At 37.4% G+C, this 25,311-nt stretch overlaps 3 protein-coding genes across 3 annotated transcripts; all 3 read left to right on the top strand.

Moving 5' to 3' along the window:
- The first annotated feature begins 926 nt into the window (after positions 1-926).
- Positions 927-1,990, top strand: LOC105542021 (taste receptor type 2 member 9). Its single transcript, XM_011983376.1, has one exon. It carries the CDS (start codon positions 1,013-1,015, stop codon positions 1,946-1,948), a length of 936 nt encoding a protein of 311 aa, XP_011838766.1. The 5' UTR covers positions 927-1,012; the 3' UTR covers positions 1,949-1,990.
- Positions 1,991-3,801: 1,811 nt separating this feature from the next.
- LOC105542020 (taste receptor type 2 member 8) lies at positions 3,802-5,064 on the top strand. Its single transcript, XM_011983375.1, has one exon. The coding sequence runs from the start codon at positions 4,108-4,110 to the stop codon at positions 5,062-5,064; it is 957 nt and encodes a 318-aa protein (XP_011838765.1). The 5' UTR covers positions 3,802-4,107.
- Positions 5,065-8,601: 3,537 nt separating this feature from the next.
- Positions 8,602-9,692, top strand: LOC105542019 (taste receptor type 2 member 7). Its single transcript, XM_011983374.1, has one exon. The coding sequence runs from the start codon at positions 8,663-8,665 to the stop codon at positions 9,617-9,619; it is 957 nt and encodes a 318-aa protein (XP_011838764.1). The 5' UTR covers positions 8,602-8,662; the 3' UTR covers positions 9,620-9,692.
- Positions 9,693-25,311: the final 15,619 nt, after the last annotated feature.

Raw genomic sequence — 25,311 nt, 5'->3', positions numbered from 1 at the left:
CTAGCCGGGCAAGGTGGCGGGCATCTGTAGTCCCAGGCACTCGGGAGGCTGAGGCAGGAGAATGGCGTAAACCCGGGAGGCGGAGCTTGCAGTGAGCTGAGATCCGGCCACTGCACTCCAGCCTGGGCGACAGAGCAAGACTCCGTCTCAAAAAAAAAAAAAAAAAAAAAAAGAAAGCCTAACATCTAAACCAGAATTTTCTGTGTCCCGTTTACTGACAACTCTACAATTTCATGTTTATTTCCCTCGTTGTACCTTCTGTTGAGAAGACAACACTGCACAGCTTTTTGAGGATACTGGGAATTACCTTAATAATGTATTTCTCAATGCCCTAGTGAATGGAGTGTCCTTTTGGCCCTCTTAAGTCATGTAATGGGGAGAAGGTGAAGTTCCCATACGATAAATTCACCTTAATACTCCTATCTATCTTCCTAAACCCTTAGATTCTTTCCTCTACATTCCACTAGTTGTGCCATTTAAGCCTCATTTAATGTTAATAACAATTTGTTTAAAGCTTTAGTCAATCAAGCAAGTAAACTGGCTACACAAGCTAACACATTAAACCTAGAATCTGTAATAGCGATAGCTATGCCAATATACTAACAAGGGTGGATAGTCGGCCAGCAAATTAAATTCTAGCCGTATTTTCCAAGCAATTGATACCTCTTGAAGTTCCTGGTCAACAGCACTGATTGATAAATCCAAAATATACAGAGCTTAAAATAAGAAAGATTGTGCAAATTTAAGAAACCAGATCCATTCCCATTTGCATCCTAGAGCCCTTCTGTCATCACTGCACCACACCAAAGGAAATTACTGGCCCCAATCATTGAAGTCTGTAGGCAGCTCTAGCCCAGAGCAGGACTGGCTATCTTCTTCATCTGCCGACAAAAAGGAGAGAGAAAGACAATCATATCACGGTCTAAGTGGTATACCGAGACATTGTTCTTCACTGGTCAGCTGAAAGTCAATTCATCATCAGTGATATTCAAAATCAGAAGTCTCTGCTGGTATGCCAAGTACAATAGAGGCAATATATATTATTTTAATTGCTGGTGAACTGACCATAGGGATTTGGGGAAATGGATTCATTGTACTAGTTAACTGTATTGACTGGCTCAAAAGAAGAGATGTTTCCTTGATTGACATCATCCTGATCAGCTTGGCCATCTCCAGAATCTGTTTGCTGTGTGTAATATCATTAGATGGCTTCTTTATACTGGTCTTTCCAGGTACATATGACACTAAAGTGCTAGAAAGCATTATGGATGCTCTCTGGACATTTGCCAATAATTCAAGTCTCTGGTTTACTTCTTGCCTCAGTATCTTCTATTTACTCAAGATAGCCAATATATCCCACCCATTTTTCTTCTGGCTGAAGCTAAAGATCAACAAGGTCATCCTTGCGATTCTTCTGGGGTCCTTTCTTATCTCCTTAATTATTAGCTTTCCAATTAATGGTATGTGGTCTCACCTTTTCAAGGTCAGTCATGAAGAAAACATTACGTGGGCATTCAAAGTGAGTACAATTCCAGGTGCTTTCAAACAGTTAACCCTGAACCTGGGGGCGATGGTTCCCTTTATCCTTTGCCTGATCTCATTTTTCTTGTTACTTTTCTCCTTAGTTAGACACACCAAGCAGATTCAACTGCATGCTACAGGGTTCAGAGACCCCAGCACAGAGGCCCACATGAGGGCCATAAAGGCAGTGATCATCTTTCTGCTCCTCCTCATTCTGTACTACCCGGTCTTTCTTGTCATGACCTCTAGCACTCTGATTCCCCAGGGAAAATTAGTGTTGATGATTGGTGACATAGTAACTGTCATTTTCCCATCAAGCCATTCATTCATTCTAATCATGGGAAACAGCAAGTTGAGGGCAGCTTTTCTGAAGATGTTAAGATTTGTGAAGGGTTTCCTTAGGAGAAGAAAGCCTTTTGTTCCATAGAGTCCCCTAAAAACCCCGTAAAGCCTGACTACAAGGAGAAAGAAATCAACAACAGGCATTCTCTCTTCTGTTTGCATTCATTTTCTCTTATATGCTATTCGAAGTCATTAATGTCTATCATGATTCTGAAGATTTGTTTTGTGTTCCTTCACATTTTTGTCTTAATTGGTAATCTAATGTTATCATTGCACCACCTATTCCTTGTCATTGCAGAAAAAAATGACTCTAAATCCCACACTAACATTTCATCATTTCATGTCATTGACTAAATGCAAAGAGGTTCTACTTATTTTCTGACAAATACTAGCAAAGGCCTTGAATTCAATGAGTAGAGGAATTTCAGGCAAATGGGCTTTGGGAAAAAGATTTTAGAACTCATCAACCCTTTCTATAAAATCAATCATGCAAAACAACTCTCTACTTTGAAATGAAGACTGGTCCTTATCTTCACTGCCCTATCCCCTCCATTTCTGGAAGAGTTTGTCTTGATCAAGAAGGGAGAAAAACAGTCTTTAATGAGGTTCTGTGTAGGACAATATATGATGTGGGAAAAGGAGTATGATCTCAAGAATGAAGATTTGACCAGGAAAGGAGGCACAGTTATGTATAGCAGAACCACCTTGAGAAAGAAGGTTGAGGGTGCCAGTAGTCAGCTTGTTCATAAGTACTGTAGCTGGTGATGGCAATCTTAGAAGTCAGTTCCCAAATAGTTTTTGGAATGTTCTCTCTAGCCTTCTAACTCAGAAATCTCTGACATGTTCTTTTCCCTCTGCATCATTTTATTTTCTATTTTGTTTCCAGCAATATTTTATGGATAACTAGGTTTCTTTAAGTTATTAAGTTTATGCTTTCCTGTTACACATTACACACGTGTAAGAAATAGAAAAATCCTGCATGTGTTGCACACATTGTAGAACTATTTAAATACAAGAAGATCCCTAGTGTAGTGTGATTTTTTATTACCTACATTTAAATGTATTTGGGGCTAAGTTGTACTCTCCCTCACCCCAAAACAAATAAATTCAATTTAATAGCAGAATTAGTCCTATTCTTTGGAAATACTGGCAGGTAAAAAAAATTATTATTATTATTATTATTATTTAGAGACGGAGTCTCACTGTATCTCCCAGGCTGGAGTGCAGTGGCGCCATCTCGGCTCACTGCAACCTCCACCTCCGCATTCAAGTGATCGCCCTGCCTCAGTCTGCCGAGTAGTTACTTTTTTATGTGTTTGCCCTATCTAGAAATATGACTATAATATGCACTGTGAGATTACAAATCTTGTAAAAGGAGTTGATTGGAACTAGAATAATGTAAAACTTAAATTTCCCTAATTTTAGATTACAATGCTTATTATACAAGAGACAATGTTTCAGGAAGTGAATTGTCTTCAAGGGTATTTCTCACATTAAAGAAAATAAAGATAACAAATCTTTACCTGGCATATTTCACTTCTAAGGAACAACAGAAAAGAAAGCAAATTCTTCATAAATATTGCCATGTGCCTGCCTAAATTAAATGTCATTTATAATTAGATTTGTATCATATCCTTCCCTAATTAGCCATTTAAATGAAGACAAGAATTATTATCCTCTGACTAAATGTTATCTACAATCTAATTGTACTAATTACTTCCAAAGTGAAAATTTGTTTGCGTCTGGGAGAACTGATTTGTGGCTTATTTATTACTTACATAATGAAAATGAAGTTTTAATTACACAGTTGGATTTTTATCAAACATTTATCTCTTTTTTTGTGACTCCCTATTCAAAACTCAGTTTGAAGGTCCAAATATAGAGCTGCAGCAAGAAGCCTGTTGCAAATTCGTGATATAAAATCTCTTTGAATTTGCATGAGAGCAATTTCAGCCAAGCATATCAGTTATCACTCACTAAAGGGTAACAATTATAATTTTTCCAGGCTATAAGTAGTCAAGCTGCTCATTTGGAGCAATTAGTTGGTTTCTTCTTCAGGAATGTAGAGACAATCCTATTTCAGGGGAGAGCTGAACACTTCTGGAATGATAACAAAGTCAAAATAATAGCAGATGAATACATTATTGCATGATTCGAAGAATTTATTTATCATGCTTCAACACATCACCTGTAAATTAGCTCATCTACGGTGATATTTGACATCAGATTGTTCTCTCTACAAACATGTTCAGTCCTGCAGATAACATCTTTATAATCCTAATAACTGGAGAATTCATAATAGGAATATTGGGGAATGGATACATTGGACTAGTCAACTGGATTGACTGGATTAAGAAGAAAAAGATCTCCACAATTGACTGCATCCTCACCAATTTAGTTATCTCCAGAATTTGTTTGATCAGTGTAATGGTTATAAATGGCATTGTAATAGTACTTTACCCGGACGTTTATACAAAAAGTAAACTACAGATAGTCATTTGTACCTTCTGGACATTTGCCAACTACTTAAATATGTGGTTTACTGCCTGCCTTAATGTCTTCTATTCTCTCAAGGTAGCCAATTCCTCTCACCCACTTTTTCTCTGGCTGAAGCGGAAAATTGATATGGTGGTTCGCTGGATCCTGCTGGGATGTTTTGCCATTTCCTTGTTAGTCAGTCTTATAATAGCAACAGTACTGAGTCATGATTATAGGTTTCATGCAATTGCCAAACATAAAAGAAACGTTACTGAAATGTTCCATGTGAGTAAAATGCCATATTTTGAACCCTTGACTCTCTTTAACTTGCTTGCAATTGTCCCATTTATTGTGTCATTGATGTCATTTTTCCTTTTAGTAAGATCTTTATGGAGACATACCAAGCAAATAAAACTCTATGCTACTGGCGGTAGAGACCCAAGCACAGAAGCTCATGTGAGAGCCATTAAAACTATGACTTTGCTTATCTTCTTTTTTTTCCTATACTATATTACTTCTCTTTTGGTCAACTTTAGCTATCTTTTTACAAACTACAAGTTAGCTATGGCGTTTGGAGAGATTGTAGCAATTCTCTATCCCTCGGGTCACTCACTTATTTTAATTATTTTAAATAACAAACTGAGGCAGGCATCTGTCAGAATGCTGACGTGCAGAAAAATTGCCTGCGTGATAGGAAATCTTAGTCGTATAAATAGAATTTAAAATCAAATATTCACTAACAAAAAATATAATTTTCTTATAAGTCTATTCTCATTTTCCCTAGTTATCTCATTTATTTTAGATGCGTATCTTTAAGTATTATCAGGATCTAGTAGCAAACTAATGAACACATCGTTTGTATCTCTTTACAACCCAGAAATGCTCATCTTTACCCTCCTTTTCCTCGAAGAATTTCAGAGCTCATGGTTCTCTTCTTGTCTCCTCACTGCAAATGTTAGGCATGTATTGCCTGGTTAAAATCTTTTTAGATTTTACTCTGGCTCATGGTAAAGTTAACCTGAGCTACAGTAACTGATTTCTCATTTTTCTCTGTCATACATTTTTATTGCCGCTCCTTAACTGTGCTCCTTTCATGGCTCTACTGAGTCACTCCCATTTGGCTTATTAACTAGGAACTCAGATCTTCTCTGGTCTTTGGTTTTCCTGAATGATGCTTTCTGTGGTCTCCTAGATAATATTTTCTGATTAACCTTGTTCTGATGCTATTTATTTTCCTTGAGATTAAATTTCCTCTCAAACAACTTGCTTTTCATGGAGCACCTGGGTGGGAATCAAACCCATTCAAGTACCACCCACTAAGGGGTGTTCCTAAGCCCTCTTCACAATCTGGATTAAAGAATGGGGATAACAAATATCAGTCAGACTGCCCACTCAGGTTCTTTTCTCTAGCCAGACCCTGCAAAGGTTTTCACTCAGGACTTAACAAAGAAATGAATTGGGAAGAAATTAGCATATACCATGGAATAAGCACATACCGTCACTGGAATAAGCAACAAATGTTTACAAAAAATACAGAATAATTTTTATTTAAAAAGAAGGAAAATAAGTAACTAAACTTTTTAATTTTTCTGTGAACATGAAATCCATCCTCACTATAATATTATTGAAACTTTTGGTCTGGCATATCTCAGGTTGTGTACGTTCTAACATGGCTGTACATCGTCGCTTTTACTCCCATTACTTTCTATGTTTAATTCTGATGCATTTCAATCTACTAATTTCCTTTTAGTGTAACTAAAATACTACTTACCTGAAAATTATCAATTGTCTTATTATTATGCAAAACTCACTCTGTATATTACTAATATTTATAGCCCTAAGTATATAAATTTATGAACTGTATTTTTAACATGCTAGCTGTTTATGTTACTCTTTATTGTACAAGATGGAAGAATTCATGTTCTCTTGATGGAATATTATTTTCTACAAAATACCTGTAGATTTTATGCTAGGATGAACTTTATATTTTTCTAAATGTTTAGATGAAATAAATGTTTTATTGAATTAGTACTTTTGAGAAGGTTTTACCCCATTAGGCTTAAGTTTTTTTCTTCCGTATTTTGTTTCTTGCCTCTCCAATGTTTCAAACATCTTCAGTGACCACAGTGACTGGGGTTCAAAGTAGTAAGCTTTTGACAAAATGCTGTCTTGTAGAACTTTTTTTCTTAACTATATATTCACATAACTTAATGCTATACAACATTGGTATGCATAAGATCTACATTTGTTTCCAAAACCAAACAAAACAAAAGTCTAAAAATAATTTGGGCAAATATGTCATCATAGTTCCCGTGAGCACTTCATTTACCAGGATACACTGTGGGATAGAAATGATGAGTCTAGGCCAAGCACAGTGGCTCACACCTGTAATCCCAGCACTCTGGGAGGCTGAGGATGGCAGATCACCTGAGGTCGGGAGTTCAAAACCAGCCTGACGAACATGGATAAACCCTGTCTCTACTAAAGATACAAAATTAGCCAGGCATGGTGGCACATGCTTGTAATACCAGCTACTTGGGAGGCTGAGGCAGGAGAATCGCTTGAACCTGGGAGGTGGAGGTTGCGGTCAGCCGAAATTGCACTCTAGCCTGAGCAACAAGAGCGAAACTCTGTCTCAGAAATAAAAATAAATGAATGAATAAATAAATAAATAAATAAATAAAAAGAAATGATGAGTCTAGGTCAGGGATCATTTCCAAGGTCATCCTATCACAGGTGATGTTCCAGTTTTCTGTGAACATGGCGACATAATCATGCAGACTGTCCAAAATTGAGGCTACATCTCTGGAATGAAGGTTTGTCCTTTAAGGAAGGATAAGAGAAGACATGCGTTCCTAGGAAGATGTGAGTACCCAAAAACTAGTCTATGGAAACATCATGTAGTAAAGTACTTCTCAGTAACTCTAAAGTAGAGAAGCTATTTCAAACTAAGAATACATCTCTAGAGATGTGGAAAGTTTAACCTTCAGTCTGCTGCTAGAAGGGTTGAGGATCTAGATACTCATGCAGTTTGCATAAAGGAATGTGGAAAGAATGAAATACAGAATTTTACTATCTTCCCTGTCATGCATACAACTACCCTTGAGAACATTTTTTAAATTTTTCTAAATCTTTATAAAAGTATAATTGATATAAAAAGAACTGCATATATTTAATGTATACAATTTCAAAGACCCATGATATCATCACCACAAACAAGGTAACAGACATTACCTTCTTTCCTTGAGAACATTTTAAGAAAAAATGAAAAATTTAAAGATAATCAATAAAAAGAACTGCATATATTTAATGTATACAATTTCAAAGACCCATGATATCATCACCACAAACAAGGTAACAGACGTTACCTTGTTTCCTTGAGAACATTTTAAGAGAAAACGAAAAATTTAAAGATAATCAATAGCTTTTTTTATTATAGGTCCTCTGCTTTATTATATATAACATTGTTAAGTAACCATTAAATGTCACTTGGTCAATAAGACAATGTGTTGTATTAAAGAGACACTATGCCATATAACTATTCATCTGAATGGCCAAAATAACGACCTAAAGTTTATTTGGAATCAAATAATCTATATTTAGTGTTAACTTTTTAAATTTCCTGAAAATATATAACTCTCACTATGGAACCAAATTTTGGATTCTTGACTAATTATCAATATTAACATTCAGGAAAATAAAAATTCTTCAAGAAATTTCCATTTTTGCTAGTTTTATACTTGCTACCAAATTCTTGATGTTTAGGTTGCCAGAATGGAGCACTCAATCAAATTTGAACTTCAGTACTTCCTGAAAGCCCTGATCTTAAGTAATTTGGGACATACACTAAAAAATTATTCATTTTCTTACCTGTAATTCAAGTTTAACTGGGTGTCCTGAATTTTTAGTTGCTAAATCTAGAAACCCTATTGAGGTTACTAATATACATCACAAATTAACGAATCCAAAATGCACACACCTTAGCCTCAGAAAGACAATGCAGGACCATGAAAGGGAATTGACTGAATTTGCATCTTAGTAAAGTAGCTCAGCCTAAATTAACCATATGTGGAAAATTACAACCTACTGAGTAGGTAAATGGGCATACAGTGGCCAGACCAAGGATCACCAACCACATTGTTTGTCAAGACTAATTAGGATTTAATGAAGATAGCTCCAGTCTTCATTTATCATTCCAGTCTCCATCACAAGACAGACTACAACAAAGAGTTGAAAACTACATCAAAATCTAACAAGCAGGTGTGGATGTCAAACTCCATCAGGTCAACTAGAAACTAATTGCATATTTCTCTATTTAAACATGACAGATAAAGTACAGACTACTTTACTATTCTTAGCAATTGGAGAGTTTTCAGTGGGTATCTTAGGGAATGCGTTCATTGGATTGGTAAACTGCATGGACTGGGTCAAGAAGAGGAAAATTGCCTCCATTGATTTAATCCTCACAAGTCTGGCCATTTCCAGAATTTGTCTATTATGTGTAATATTATTAGATTGTTTTATGTTGGTGCTGTATCCAGATGTCTATGCCACTGGTAAACAAATGAGAATCATTGACTTCTTCTGGACACTAACCAACCATTTAAGTATCTGGTTTGCAACCTGCCTCAGCATTTACTATTTCTTCAAGATAGCTAATTTCTATCACCCACTTTTCCTCTGGATGAAGTGGAGAATTGACAGGGTGATTTCCTGGATTCTACTGGGGTGCATGGTTCTCTCTGTGTTTATTAACCTTCCAGCCACTGAGAATTTGAATGCTGATTTCAGGCGTTGTGTGAAGGCAAAGAGGAAAACAAACTTAACTTGGAGTTGCAGAGTAACTAAAGCTCAACATGCTTCTACCAAGTTATATCTCAACCTAGTAACGCTGCTCCCCTTTTCTGTGTGCCTGATGTCATTTTTCCTCTTGATCCTCTCCCTGTGGAGACATATCAGGCGAATGCAGCTCAGTGCCACGGGGTGCAGAGACCCCAGCACAGAAGCCCATGTGAGAGCCCTGAAAGCTGTCATTTCCTTCCTTTTCCTCTTTATTGCCTACTATTTGTCCTTTCTCATCGCCACCTCCAGCTACTTTATTCCAGAGACGGAATTAGCTGTGATTTTTGGTGAGTTCATAGCTCTAATCTACCCCTCAAGCCATTCATTTATCCTAATACTGGGGAACAATAAATTAAGACATGCATCTCTAAAGGTGCTTTGGACAGTAATGTCTATTATAAAAGGAAGAAAATTTCAACAACATAAACAGATCTGAAGAAAAACTAAGCTTTTCTAGGACAAACAAAGATAAGATGTTTCTAAATTAACTTCAGTTGTTGCATTAATGTTTTATGGATTAATGACTCCATTAATCAATTAGTATATCTGTTTAATTAATTAAATTACACTAATTAATTAATTAGTATATCTGTAATTGTAATGTAGTGAATCTTATGTACAGCTGGCTGGATCTCTGTATCTCTGTGTCTGACTCTGTCTGTGTCTCCCTGTTTCTCTCTTCTCTCACTCTTCCTTTCTTTAGAGTTGCTGTTTTTGAAAACATGTTTCAGAACAAAGAGAAATTAATATCCTAATATCAACTATTGAGAGTAGAGGGCATTTTCATAGTTCTAAACCCTGTTTCCAGATGCAAAGTTGTGTGACTAATTCAAAAGAACTGTAATAGGATCTTGCTGGTATTTGCATCTTTATGAAAAGCAACTAGTTCCTTCTCATAGTCTTCGTTAGATTGTTCTTCTCAGATCACCCTGCAAAGCTCTACTTTTGGCAAAGACTCACTAAAGTGACAGTTCTTAATAAATGCTGTGGAATTCTATGAATAATCTTATTACAATCACAGTGAAGGTATATATTATGGATAAATATATTGTCAGAGTAAGTTCAAAGATTATTTGAGCATTGCAGGTCAATGAATGAAGGATAATCTGTAAGTAAAAAGGGAAAATTTATGTAGAAAATGTTTATAAAATAAGAAGCCTAAACTGAACTATTAATTATTTATCAAACAAAATTTCTCTACAAAAGAGGTACTTCCACGGACTGCACCAGGCAGTGATTGTCAAGATGCTGTGATAAGACTTTCAATCAAAAGCTTATATATGGTTATGTTAAAATGTCAAAACTCTCAAAGGATATATTGCCTCAATGTAGATCATCTCTACACCCCAGGGAAACATTGTTTGGATTGTATATAAGATATCTTTTTAAAAAGGGTTCAATGATTCTCTTTCAGTAATTTGTAGAACAGCAAAACATCTGTAAGAATATAGAATACATTAACAAACACTATCAAGCAACCCGAGCTGATATTTATGAAAGACTCCGTAAAAGGAAGAGAGAACACATTCTCTTTTCAAGCATATATTGAATATTCTCGAGACAATACCATATGTCAGGCCACAAAAGGAAATATGCATTTGGGACATGCCATCAAAAGCACATCATTTGTATTGTGGCAAAGATATTTTGGGATGATCAATCCTGTACTAACCAGCCTAGAGTAGCCAGGAACTTTGTGTACAAAAAAGAAAATATTTACAAATAAAGAGATATAAATGTTCTCATCAATAAATTTGGTAAAAATCAAAATTAGTTTTATACTAGTTTTATTTGTTCATTTTTCCTCTCTGACTCTGAAAGTGAAAAAGATACACATTGATTTAACTGCTAAATTTACAAAGATGCTTTGGGTACCTTGTAATTTAAAAAAAAGAAAAGAAAATTAGATGCATAGGCTAAAGCTTACTTTTTTTTAATACTGTCTCAAAGAATACCTTTCCCCATACCCTAACTGAGCCAGGGCCCAGTTTGTGTTAATTTTTTAGGCATAGAAATAAAGGAAACTTGAAGGCTGATTGGAATCTTGGAAGCTCCACATTTGGTGCCTCTATATTGTGGACCCTAGAAATTTAATTGCAAACATGGCACCTCAAAATTCAATTTCTCTGTGGTCAGCAGTCAGGCAAAGGATACAGAGGTAGAAATAGTAGCAGTGTTAGTAACCTCTTACTGTACATAATTCTCGTTCTGGTCTACCTAGGATGAAAGTAATATAACCAAGGTAAGTATATTTTCTTCTGAGATTATATTAATTCTGAGAAATTATGCAAAGATGATAACTCAGGGTTGAAAGAAATATTTGCACTGTCTTTCACTCCAAGTATTTAGGAGAGAGTTTTCAAGCTTTCTCTAGGTGAGTGTAGTGAAGGGGCTACAGAAAACCCAGAAAGACTCCTTTTTTCTGTTTTCGTTCCCAGCTTAATAAAAAGATATCCATTAGCACATTGAATGTCTGACTGTTAGACTCTATCTTGGGTGCAGAAAATACAGATCAAATGTGACAAAATCCATGCTCTCATGAAATGTACAGTCATAGAAAGCATTATGGAAGACAAATAATGATCAAGTAAACAAAGAAATTATTATGAGTCATGATTAATGCAATTGAGAACAACTGAAGGTGAAGGATACCTGTATATAGCATAGTCAGGATAGATCAACCCAAGAAAATGAACTCTTAGTTGAGACTTGAATGACAAATATAATCTAGTCATACAACATCCTGGAGAAATAACATCTCCAAAAGATGGCAGAGCAAGTAAGTGCAAAGACCTTAAGGAGCAAATGTTTGAGAAAATGTGACAAAGGTCTGAATGACCAAAGTGTGATGAGCAAGGAGTGAATGGCAGGAGATCATGGTCAAGATCATAAAAGACCTTGTAGGTCGTGAGAGGGAATTTGGATTTAAGTGCAATGGAAAGACATTGAAGAATTTAAAGCTATCTGCAACATAATTTGACTCAAATATAGACTTAAGTTCATTTTAGTTATAGGAAGAATACTGTATACTTTAGTGAGGGAGTACAATTAGGAAGCTGATAAGTTATTACAGTAAGCAGTCCCTATGAGATATCATGATGGTTCAGACCTGATGGTGGCAATGGGGTTAGGGGATTTTCTTAATGAATGATTATATATATTATGTAGGATAAAGCTGCTAGGTCTTGGTGAATGATTAGATAAAGACAGGAATTAAAGGACAAGAGGATTCAAAACAACTTTTTTTTTTATTATTATACCTTAAGTTCTGGGGTACATGCACAGAACGTGCAGGTTTGTTACATAGGTATACAAGTGCCATGGTGGTGTGCTGCACCCAACAAGTCGTCATCTACATTAGGTATGTCTCCTAATGAGATCTCTCTCCTAGTCCCCAACCTCCTGACAGGCCTCAGTGTGTGATGTTCCCTCCCTGTGTCCATGTGTTCTCATTGTTCAACTCCCACTTATGAGTGAGAACATGTGGTGTTTGGTTTTCTGTTCTTGTGTTAGTTTGCTGAGAATAGTGGTTTCCAGCTTCATCCATGCCCCTGCAAAGGACATAACAACTGGCAGTATATGGCTATTTAGGATTTTGGGAGTAATTACTAGAAATAAAAATTATGTTTTTTACATGTTATGCTTGACACATCTATGAAATAACCAAGTGAAGAGCTCAGATAGATAATTGGATATATGAATCTGTAACTAACGATAGAACATCAGAGATATAAATTCCAAAGTCATCACCATGTAAATGGGAGTACCTTTAAAAATAAAAATAAATCACTGATGAGGAAGTGACACCGTATCTGAGCCCTGAGATGTTTGAATCTGTCGAGGTTAGATGGATAAAAAAAAAGAAAAGCAAAAGAAAACGAGAAGCATCTCATTTGTTATCTTCTGTTAGGAAGACAAGAAAAAAGCAAAGAGAGTGTGGTGGAATGGAAATGTAATAAAGAAATGTAACTCACATCACTGTGTTACAAGGAGGGAGATATCAGCTTTTCACATGCTGCTGAGAAAAACTAAACTGACAAAGTAGCCATTGGATTTAGCAACATGGATAAAATTGGTGACTCCAACAAGAGCAAAGGCAGTGGAGGCTAGGTCAGCGGGGAAGGTTAGGGAGAGAATGAAATGAGAACACACAGACAGGGTGAATACATAATATTTTTAGTAAGTTTTGTTACTGAGGAAAATACAGAATGGAGTTTGGAAATGAGGCAAAGTTTTAGTGTTTTCATTGGTTTTATTTTTCTATAGGATGATATGGTGAGGGCATGCAAATTGAAATGATTTAATAGAGGGGGCAATTTTAATAATATAGGAGAGGGTTAGTAATTGCTGAAGCAATTATGTTACAATCATGGTCCTGACCCCAAAAAGTAAACCCTCGGACCAGAGATAAGGATATTTAGGTGAATGAAGCTGAAAATATTTAACTCTCAGATTCCCTGAAACTTCAGGGCCACGAGAAGCAGATTCCTCCCCGTTGCAAGAGAAGAATAGCCACACTATTCCTGGATACTGTTCAACTAACTCAACCTCAGGCAAGTTAACGCTTGTTTTTCACAAGATCTGCCCTACCAGTCCTCAGTATTTCAGATCAAGATTTCGGCACAGCCCAATCAGTTAGGCACAGTTTCTCTTCCAAAGCAAAGTAGCTTTAAGCTAATACTATCTTATACTGCTAATATCTCAGTAGGAATAAGGAAACATGCTGGAAATGGGTCTTGAGGTTGGTGACCCACCTCAAGAACCAAGAGGTCCTCTTTATTTAGCTTGTATTCGGTTGGTGCAAAATGAATTGCGGTTTTGCCATTAAAAGTAATTGGCAAAAACCGCAATTACTTTTGCATCGATATGGAAAATTGAATGAGGGCCTTTCAGTAATGATTTGGGGCTCAATATGCTGGCATAGGCACATAAATCCAGGTCTCATATTTTATTTGGATGACTCCATGGAACTTGGACACACTGATGACTTGGTATGTAAGTTGGAGTTGCTGCAACTTCTTTGATATGATATTAGGAAGGGATCGGGGAAATTCAGGGAGATGGGAAAGACAGAACAGACAAACCACGTAAGACCTGAGAAACCACCACCTGACTGTGTGCCCTGAGAGATCCCAAAGGACATCCGTTTACTGAGACATAATGAATGCCCTGGTGAGGGGAGCACTGGTAGCAATGAGAACTCAGTGATGGGCTGTTCTCTGTAAGCCAGAGTCACCTAGTGGGAGAGCCTGTCAAGAAACTGGACTCCCAAGTGCCAATGAGTTTGTTGAAATTGCTATGTGCAGTACTCAATGATTGTTACTACATTTGACAACAAGGCCAAACAGAGATAATCAGAATACCATGATGTACAGGAATCTGCAGTGATCACTAACAGAAATGGTGTTCTTAGAATTCATACAGAAAGAGAAATAAACTGTTTCTTGATTTACATAAGAAAAAATGAAATGCCAAGAAGCTAGTGCAATGAAAAATCACTGTTCCTCCTCAAGCTTCAAGCACAAAGTCACTTTACTAAAAAAGTCCTTTGATTGAGTAGGAGACTGTATTCTGTTAAGCAAAGACCCTGTAAAGTGATTGCAAGTTTTCATGGTAAACGTCTTCCCAATTCTCAGTCCTCTCCAAGGGAACTGCACTCACTTGACAAAATTGAGAAAGAGGAGTCATTATACATTTTAAGAGGTTTTTTTTTTTTTTGGCCGGATCTCAGCTCACTGCAAGCTCCGCCTCCCGGGTTTACGCCATTCTCCTGCCTCAGCCTCCCGAGTAGCTGGGACTACAGGCGCCCACCACCTCGCCCGGCTATTTTTTTTTGTATTTTTTAGTAGAGACGGGGTTTCACCGTGTTAGCCAGGATGGTCTTGATCTCCTGACCTTGTGATCCGCCCGTCTCGGCCTCCCAAAGTGCTGGGATTACAGGCTTGAGCCACCGCGCCCGGCCAAGAGTTTTTAAATAAAGGGTTTGCCCTGACACTATTATCAGAGCAATTGAAATGCCATTATGATCTTCCAGCAAGAGTGGAGGCTTTGGGGACAAATTCCTTGGTGGCTCCAGTGAATTCACAGTCCTACCTCGTGGTTATTTCCCTAGTTATCAAGAATAAAATTGGGATAGATATACTTAGCAGCTATCAGACACAGTATCAAGGCTCTTAAATTTTAGGTGGACAGAATGACTCTGGCGCATGTCAGCAATTCTGTCTTCACCTATTCAAGTTTTGAGTAGACATTGAAAGACAAATATTAATTGGGTGCCAAAAAGGTAGAAATATGTGCAGACTTGACTTCTTCTGAAAGCCGTTCTCACATAGTAAGAGGTGAATGTTCAGGTTTTTAGTCTAATTCTAGCATCTCTGGGCAGATATTGGCAATTACTGGTTTGTAACCAACCATATGGTTGTATTTCCAAAGGCAAAATATATGTGTACAGATAATCTATTGTAGTTCTCACTCCAGGCCCATCATAATCATGTGGAGAGAGAAGTCTTTCTCAAACCTGATCAGGACACCTATGCGTCTAATAAAGAACCGTATAATCTGGTATTTAACTTCTGTATGCTAAAATGTAAATTATTTAATTACAATTTATATACAAATCCCAACGTTTATCCTTAAAATATCTCGATCAGATAGTAGGATGCTCTCTGTGACTGGAATTTAGGTGTAGCTAGGAAAAAAAAAAAAGCTGTTCTAAAACTGTTAGAAAATTGCTGCTAGGAACCTTAAGTGTGGCAAAAGAAAATTATTTTGGGAAATGATATCTTTGGTTCCAGTTAGAATCATATAATAAGCTTGCATGGCCCAAAATATACAAATCAACAATTTATTCATTGTTCTCTTCCTTGTCTTCCAATAATCATTCTGGAAGGGTCCTATTCTCTGCACTAGGGATACAAAGGTAATGAATTATTTACCACTTTGTAAGCAATTCAGAATCCAATGGAAGATTTAGCTTGTGCATAACACCTAATGATGATCACCATCAGAAAAGTGGCAAAATAAGGTGTTATGAAAGTTCAAAGCAGGGGGTGAAAGGGAAAATCTCATGCAAGAGGTGATAAGTGATCTGCAACAGGGAGAGTAGAGGGCTGGGGAAAGTGGAATGAAATGTATGGCTAAGTCTATGCATAGCTCATGGCATTTTCATTGATTTAGGAACACTGAACACTCCAGCAAGGCTGAAGAGAAACAAAGGAAGCTAAAGTTGGAAATGTGGGTTAGTTTCATAATGTTGAAAGACACTGATGTAAATAGCAAACTGAATTTGTTATTTATTCTGCAGCCAACAAAGAGACTTTTGAGAGGGCGTAAGATGATCATTCTTTTGCAAATACTTCAGATGGGGATATAAATGATTTAACAGTATAAAATTTTGCTTAAAGAAAAGGGGTTCCTCTTTATCAAGATACTTACTTTAGAAGATGGCAGACAGGAGGCAGGACTAGCTTGCAGCTCCTGCTCCTATGAGCAGTGTGTGGAGACTAACATTGTGAACTTTAGCTTCAAGAACTACTGCAGAAACATACTAGGAAAGTCAAGAGAATCCACAGACCCTTTGAAGGAACTGGATCACCACCGCAGGCTCCCTGAGACACTGAGAAACTGTGCTGTTACCCACGGCTGCAAGATCTGAAGACAGATCATATCACAAGACTCTTTGCAGACACTCCCCAGTACCAGGCCGGAGCCTGGTAGCTCCACTGGGTGGCTAGACTCAGAACAGCAGAAACAATCACTACATTTTGTCTCTCAGGAAGTCCCATTCCTAGGGGAAGGCAGAGCGCCACATCAAGGGAGCACCCCGTGCAACAAAAGAATCTGAAGAGCAGCCCCTGAATCCAAGATCATCCCTCTGACACAGTCAACCCAAATGAGAAGGAACCAGAAAAATAATTCTAGCAATATCACAAAACAAGGTTAACATCTCCAAAAGATCATACCAGCTCAGTAGCAATGGATTCAAACCAAGACAAAATCTCTGAATTGCCAAAAAGAGAACTCAGAAGGTTGATTATTAAGGTAATCAAGGAGACACCAGAGAAAGGTGAAGTTCAACTTAAAGAAATCAAAAACATGATACAGGATATGAAAGGAAAATTCTTCAGTGAAATAGCATAAATTAAAAGCAATCACAACTTCTGAAAATCAAGGATACACTTAGAGAAATGCAAAATGCATTGGAAAGTCTTAGCAATAGAATCGAATAAGCAGAAGAAAGAACTTCAGAGCTTGAAGACAAGGCGTTTGAATTAACCTAATCCATCAAAAACAAAGAAAAAAGAATTTTTTAAGTCTCCAAGAAGTTTGCAACTATGTTAAATCTCCAAACCTAAGAATAATTGGTGTCTTGAGGAAGAAAAGAAATCTAAAAGTTTAGAAAACATGCTTGAAGGAATAACAGAAAAATTTCCCCAGTCTTGCTAGAGATCTAGACATCCAGGTACAAGAAGTTCAAAGAACACCTGGGAAATTCATCACAAATAGATCATTGCTTAGGCACATAGTCATCAGGTTATCTAAAGTCAAGACAAAAGAATCTTAAGGGCTGTAAGGCAAAAGCATTAGGTAATCTATAAAGGCAACAAGTTCAACACAATGAATAGAATAGTACCTCACATCTCAATACTAACATTCAGTGTAAATGGCTTAAATGCTCCACTTAAAAGATACAGAATAACAGAATAGATAATAATTCACCAACCAACTTTCTGGTGTCCTCAGGAGACTCACCTAACACAGAAGGACTCACACAAACTTAAGGCAAAGGGGTAGAAAGAGATATTCCATGCAAATTGACACCAAAAGTGAGCAGGAGTAGCTATTCTTATTTCAGACAAAACAAATTTTAAAGGAACAGTGGTTAAAAAGAAACCAAGAAGGACATTATATAATGGTAAAAGGCCTTGTCCAACAGGAAAATATCACAATCCTAAACATATATGCACCTAACATTAGAGCTCCCACATTTACAAATGAATTAGTATTAGACTTAAGAAATGAGATAGATGGCAACACAGTAATAGTGGGGGACTTCAATACTCCACTGACAGCACTAGACAGGCCATCAAGACAGAAGGTCAAAAAGAAACAATGGACTTTATACCCTACAACAAACAGATTTAACAGATATTTACAGAATATTCTACCCAACAACTGCAGCATATACATTCATCAGCACATGGAACATTCTCCAACATAGACCATATGACGGGTCACAAAGCAAGTCTCAGTAAATTTTTAAAAATCAAAATTATATCAAGCAGTCTCTCAGACCACAGTGGAATAAAATTGGAAATCAACTCCAAAAGAACCCTCCAAACTATTCAAATACATAGAAATTTAAAAACCTACTCATGAATGATTGTTGGATCAACAATGAAATCAAGATGGAAATTTAAAAATTCTTTGAACTAAACAATAATAGTGACACAACCTATCAAAACCTCTGGAACACAGCAAAAGTGGTGCTAAGAGAAAAGTTCATAGCCCTAAATGCCTACATCAAAAAGTCTGAAAGATCACAAATAGACAGTCTAAGGTCACACTTCATGAAAACTGAGAAACAAGAGCAATCCAAACCCAAAACCAATAGAAGAAAATGAATAATGAAGAGCAGAGCACAGCTAAATGAAATTGAAGGCAAAATACAATACAAAAGATAAATGAAACAAAAAGCTAGTTAGAAATAATGAAGATCAGAGCAGCGCTACATGAACTTGAAAGCAAAATACAATACAAAAGATAAACGAAACAAAAAGCTGGTTCTTTGAAAAGATAAATAAAATTGATAGACCATTATTGAAATTATCCAAGAAAAGAAGAGGGAAGATCCAAATAGCCTCAATTAGAAGTGAAACAGAAGATGTTACAACTGTACTATAGAAATGCAAGAGATTATTCAAGGCTACTATGGACACTTTTATGCACGTAAACTAGAAAACCTAGAGGAGATGGATAAATTCCTGGAAATACACAACCCTCCTAGATTAAACCAGAAAGATACAGAATCTCTTCCATATCTTCAGAACAGACCAATAACAATCAGTGAGGTTGAAATGGTAATACAAAAATTGCCACACACACAAAAAAAAGTCTAGGACGAGATGGACACAGCTGAATTCTATCAGACATTCAATGAAGAATTGCTACCCATCCTATTGACACTATTGCAAAAGATAGAGAAAGAGGGAATTCTCCTTACATCATTCTATGAAGCTAGTATCACCCTTAATACCAAAACCAGGGAAGGACAAAACAAAAAAAAGAAAACTACAGACCAATATCCCTGATTAACATAGATGCAAACATCCTCAATAAAGTACTAGCAAACTGAATCCAACAGCATATCAAAAAGATAATACACCATGACCAAGTGGGTTTCATACCAGGAATGCAGAGATGGTTTAACATGCATGTTCATAAATGTGATACATCACATAAAAAGAATTAAAAAGAAAAATTACATGACATCTCGATAGAAGCAGAAAAGCATTTGACAAAATCCAGCATCACTTTATGATTAAAATCCTCAACAAAATCAGTATAGAAGGAGCATTCTTAAGGTACTAAAAGCCATCTATGACAAACCAATAGCCAACATTATATTGAATGGAAAAAAAGTTGCAGGCATTTCCCTTGAGAACTGGAACAAAACATGGATACCCACTTTCACCACTTCTATTCAACATAGTACTGGAAGTCCTAGCCAGACAAGCGAAAGAAATAAAGGGCATCCAAATTGGTAAACAGGAAGTCAAACTGTCAATGCTGGTGATATGAATGTATATCTAGAAAACCTTAAGGACTCATTCAAAAAGCTCCAGAACTGGTAAATATTTTCAGTAAAGTTTCAGGATACAAAATTAGTGTACACAAATAAGTAGCTCTGCCAAACACCAACAGTGACCAAGATGAGAATCAAAGACTCAACCCCTTCTACAACAGCTGCAAAAAAACAAAACAAAACAAAACAAAACCTTAGGAATATACCTAACCAAGGACGTGAAAGACCTCTACAAGGAACACTACAAAACACTGCTGAAAAAAAATCATAGATGACACAAACAAACGGAAACACATCCCATGTTCATGGATAAGTAGAATTAATATTGTGAAGTGACCCTACTGCCAAAAGCAATCTATAAATTCAATGCAATTCCCATCAAAATACCACCATCATTCTTCAAACAACTAGAAAAAAAATTCTAAAATTCAAATGAAATTTTAAAAAGATCCCACATAGCCAAAGTAAGACAAAGTAAAAGGGACAAATTTGGAGGCATCACTTTATCTGACTTCAAACTATAATATAAGGCCATAGTCACCAAAACAGCATGGTACTGGTATAAAAATAGGCACATAGACCGATGGAACAAAATAGAGAACCCAGAAATAAAACCAAATGCTTACAGCTAACTGATCTTCAAAACAGCAAACAAGAGCATAAAGTGGAGAAAGGATACCCTAATTCAACAAATGGTGCTGAGATAATTGGCCAGCCACATGTAGAAGAATGAAATTGGATCCTCATCTCTCACCGTATACAAAATCAACTGAAGACAGATCAAACACTTAAATCTAAGACCTGAAACCATAAAGATTCTAGAAGATAATATCAGAAAAACCCTTCTAGACACTGAGTTAGCCAAAGATTTCATGACGAAGAACACAAAAGCAAATGCAACAAAAACAAAGGTAAATAGATAGGACTTCATTAAACTAAAAAGCATTTGCACAGCAAAAGGAATGATCAGCACAGTTAACAGACAACCCACAGCTTCAAAATCTATACTTCTGACACAGGACTAATATCCAGAATCCATAAAGAACTCAAATTAGCAAGAAAACAAACAATCTCATCAAAAAGTGGGCTAAGGACATAAATAAACAATTCTCAAAAGAAGGTATACAAATGGGTACCAAGCATACGGAAAAATGCTCAACATCATTAATTATTGGGGAAATGCAAATCAAAACCACAATGTAATACCACCACACTCTTGCAAGAATGGCCATAATCAAAAAATAATAGACGTTAGTGTGAATATGGTGAAAAGGGAACACTTTTACACTGTTGGTAGGAATGTAAACTAGTACAATCACTATGGAAAACAATTTGGGAATTCCTTAAAGAATTAAAAGTAGATCTACAGTTTGATCCAGCAGTCCCACTATTAGGTATCTACCCAGAAAAAAAGAAGTGATTATATGAAAAAGATACATGCACGTGCATGTTTGTAGCAGCACAATTTGCAATTGCAAAAATGTGGAAGCAGCCCAAATGCCCATCAATCAGTGAGTGGATAAAGAAAATGTGCCATATACATATATATGGCATTTGTACATACATACATTTATACATACATTTCTATTTTATTTGTGAATGTCCTTGCCTATTTGCTATGCTTGTATTACACAAAACTGTATTGATCGGATATGGGACACGATCTTTGCTGACCAATATTTTGATTGAAATGATACCAACTCATTACCAAGTAAATTAATGTCAATTATCTGTACTACCTAATGTTATGAGGTTCATTGGTTTTTGTTTTTTAGCTTTTTTATACCTTCAATAAATGTTTTAATGAAACATTAGAAAAGATCACAAATAAGGCTGCTAGCCTGCTTGCAACACAAAAAGAAAACATTTATTCTTTAATCCTCATCTTAATCAGTTCCAAATATTTCTACCCTCAGGTTTATCTGTTTTAGTACACACTCATATATGTTTGAACATGAATCCAGTCATATTCATTCACAGAGGGGTCATATTACTTCAGAAGCTAGAGGGAAACTCTATCAGGAATCCAGGCACTGAGAAAAACAGGACTATCAAATCTTAATTTTGCTTCCAAGAGAAAGGTCAGTTCTAAATCTGATTCTAGAATTAAACGTGATCGTGCATGTGGAAATCAACAGAATTAAATATTTTTCATTTCTCCTTCTATAAATTCATTAATCCTAACATTAAAAGTAAACTATTTACAACCTTAATAGAAATGCCATTCGAGCCTTCATTTTTATCCTCAACTGATTTTAGAGTCAATCTTTTTTGGGGGTCTTCTGCATTCACATGGGAGATTCCTCGTAGGTGTAACTATATTTTGACACTCAGAAAAGCAAAGAAATTCTCAGCTAGGCACAACCACTAGCTTGACTGTGAGCCCAGCAACTGAGAGATGCATGCCTCTAACACCTCTCTCTGTTGACCTCCACTAAGGCTCTGCAGGTGGAATGGAATAAAAATAGTGTAATTAGGCTATGCTCATTCTTTAAAAACAAATCTGATAGGTGAACTTTCTCACAGCATTAGTTTGCTAGGGCTGCTGTAGCAAAGTACCCACTGCTTGGGTGCCTTAAACAGCAGAAATATATTCTCTCCCAGTTCTGGATGTAGTTCGAGATCAAGTTATTGACTCAAGATGGTTCCGTGTTAGGGCCATAAGGAAGAATTCCTCCCGTGCTTCCCTCCTAGCTTCCTGTAGTTTGCCAGTGATCTTGGGCATCCCTTGGCTTCTGCTATATCACCCTAATCTCTGCCTTGATCGTCACACGGTATTCTCCGTGTTCATGTCTGTGTCCAAATCTCCACATTTTGTAGACACCAGTCATAGGGCTGTCAGCCCCTAATCATATAAGTCATCTTAACTAATTACATCTACAACCACCCTATTTTCAAATAAGGCCACATTCAGAGATACTGATGTTAGTTCAGGATCATATAAATTTTTGGAGGACACATTCAACCCATTATATGCATCTTCTTCTATACTTTGCCTACTTCTGGTACCATCACCAGGTTTTACTCACATAATTTTCACATATTCATATATGCAGAATTAAGCCAACTGTGTGATCTCAAAATAATGTATAAGGTATATCTGCATGTCTATAAACTAAGGGGAAGTTTGCCTGATTGACAGCTGATTGGTAAGTCATCTCTAACAGTGCATGCTGAGGTTCCGCAGGCCCTCATGAATCCGAGCTATAAACAAAAATGTAACAAAATGGCTCAGGTGCCTTGCTAGATTGCCTCTGACAAAGGAAGTTCACAAGGTAACTTTCCCTGTGTTTGAACTGAGAAAAGCATATGTGTATTGATAATCTAGTTACTATTGTCAAGAATAAAAATAGTTTCATTTCAAACATTGCTGGTAGTTAAGCCCTCATAAAAAATATATTAAAAGTTGAACTCCCTTAAAGCTCCACAATACAGACCAGTAGGAGTCCAGTCAGGGCCCCGTATCTCCCTATTTTTGTGTCCCTTGACTAAGAATCACGATCCTAAAAAGCAAACAAAAGCCAAGGCTTTAATGCTGGTGACTTCGATGTTTGGTAGTTTGAGAAAAGAAAGACTCAGAAATTTGCACTTTCAAAAGGTCTTTCGTCACCAGTTGAGCTCCATCAGTCTCTGAAGCAAAGAGAAAGATTTCAGATGGAAGTAATAAATTAACCTGGGCATCATCTATGCCTGATAGCTCTACCATTAAGTAGTCTCCCAACACAAGATACCAACAGAAAAAGGAGAAGGAAGTGGGGAGGGGAAGAAGGAGGCGGCGGCTAGGAGAGGAGGGGAAGAAGGAGGCGGCAGCTAGGAGAGGAGGAAAAGAAGGAGAAGAAAAAATACAGAAAGAAAGGGGTAGAACTTGCGTAGGCTGTGGGCTAACGTAAAAGTGTCAGAAAAACCTCAGAGCGGAAATAGCACTTGCTCTTATAAAAACGAAGGCGACTTGTCTTTGGGTAAGGTGGAAACAAGGAAAATTGTAGTAAATACACATCTAGATAAAGGCTTTAAGGGAGATTAAAGTCAAGATTTTTTAATTAAGAGAAATTAAAACCAACAAGAAACAATAATTAGGAAATTTAAAAAGAAATTCAGTAGATTATGTAACAAAATAAAGGTAGGATTTAGGGAATTACAAAAGGCCATCTTTAGCTGGTTTCCTTCTTCACTGGCCGATAGGAGCGCCTCTGTACTGACCACCCTGGCCACCTCTTCCAGGCTGGCCTCTCTAGCTACCTCTACCACCTCTGTCACCCTGGGAAACCTGGCAGTCTCAGCCTCCTATGCCACCTCTGTGTCTGGAATTGGTGGGTTCTTTGTCTCACTTACTTCAACAATAAAGCCACGGACCCTCATGGTGAGTGTTACAGTTCTTAAAGATGGTGTCTGGAGTTCGTTCCTTCAGATGTTCAGATGTGTCTGGAGCTTCTTCCTTCTGGTGGGTTCGTGGTCTCGCTGACAGGAGTGAAGCTGCAGACAATCACGGTGAGTGTTACAGCTCTCAAAAGCAGCGTCTCTGGAGTTGTTCATTCCTCCCGATGGGTTCGTGGTCTCACTGGCTTCAGGAGTGAAGCTGCAGACCTTGCCAGTGAGTGTTACCGCTCATAAAGGCAGCGTGAACCCACAATTAACAGCGCCAAGAGTCATTATTAACAGCTAAAGAACAAAACCTCCACAGTTCGGAAAGTGAGCCTATGGGGTTGCCACCGCTGGGTGGGGCAGACTGCTTTTATTCCCTTATCTGGCCCCACTCACATCCTGCTGATTGGTCCATTTTACAGAGAGCTGATTGGTCTATATTACAGAGACCTGATTGGTCCATTTTACAGAGCGTTGATTGATCCCTTTTGACAGAGTGCTGACTGGTGCATTTACAATCCTCTAGCTAGAGATAAGAGTTCTCCAAATCTTCACCAGCTCAACTAGACACAGAGCACTGATTGGTGCGTTTACAAACCTTGAGGTAGACACAGGGTGCTGACTGGTGTGTTTACAAACCTTGAGCTAGACACAGAGTGCTGATTGGTGTATTTACAATTCCTTAGCTAGACAAAATGGTTCTCCAAGTCCCCACCAGATTAGCTAGATACAGAGTGCTGATTGGTGCATCCACAAACCCCGAGCTAGACACACAGTGCTGATTGGTGCATATATAATCCTCTGGCTGGACATAAAAGTTCTCCAAGTCCCCACCCAACTCAGGAGCCCAGCTGGCTTTGCCTAGTGGATCCCCGACCAGGGCCCTGCAGACTGCCCGCCAGTCCACCGCCTGCAGCCCTCAGCGGGGAGGTGGATGGGACTGGGCGCCAAGGCACAGGGGG

This window comes from Mandrillus leucophaeus, unplaced genomic scaffold (genome assembly GCF_000951045.1).
Source record: "Mandrillus leucophaeus isolate KB7577 unplaced genomic scaffold, Mleu.le_1.0 Scaffold249, whole genome shotgun sequence".
Taxonomy (NCBI): Eukaryota; Metazoa; Chordata; class Mammalia; order Primates; family Cercopithecidae; genus Mandrillus; species Mandrillus leucophaeus.
Note: the sequence above shows the minus strand (reverse complement) of the source record. Positions and strands in the feature narration are given on the sequence as shown.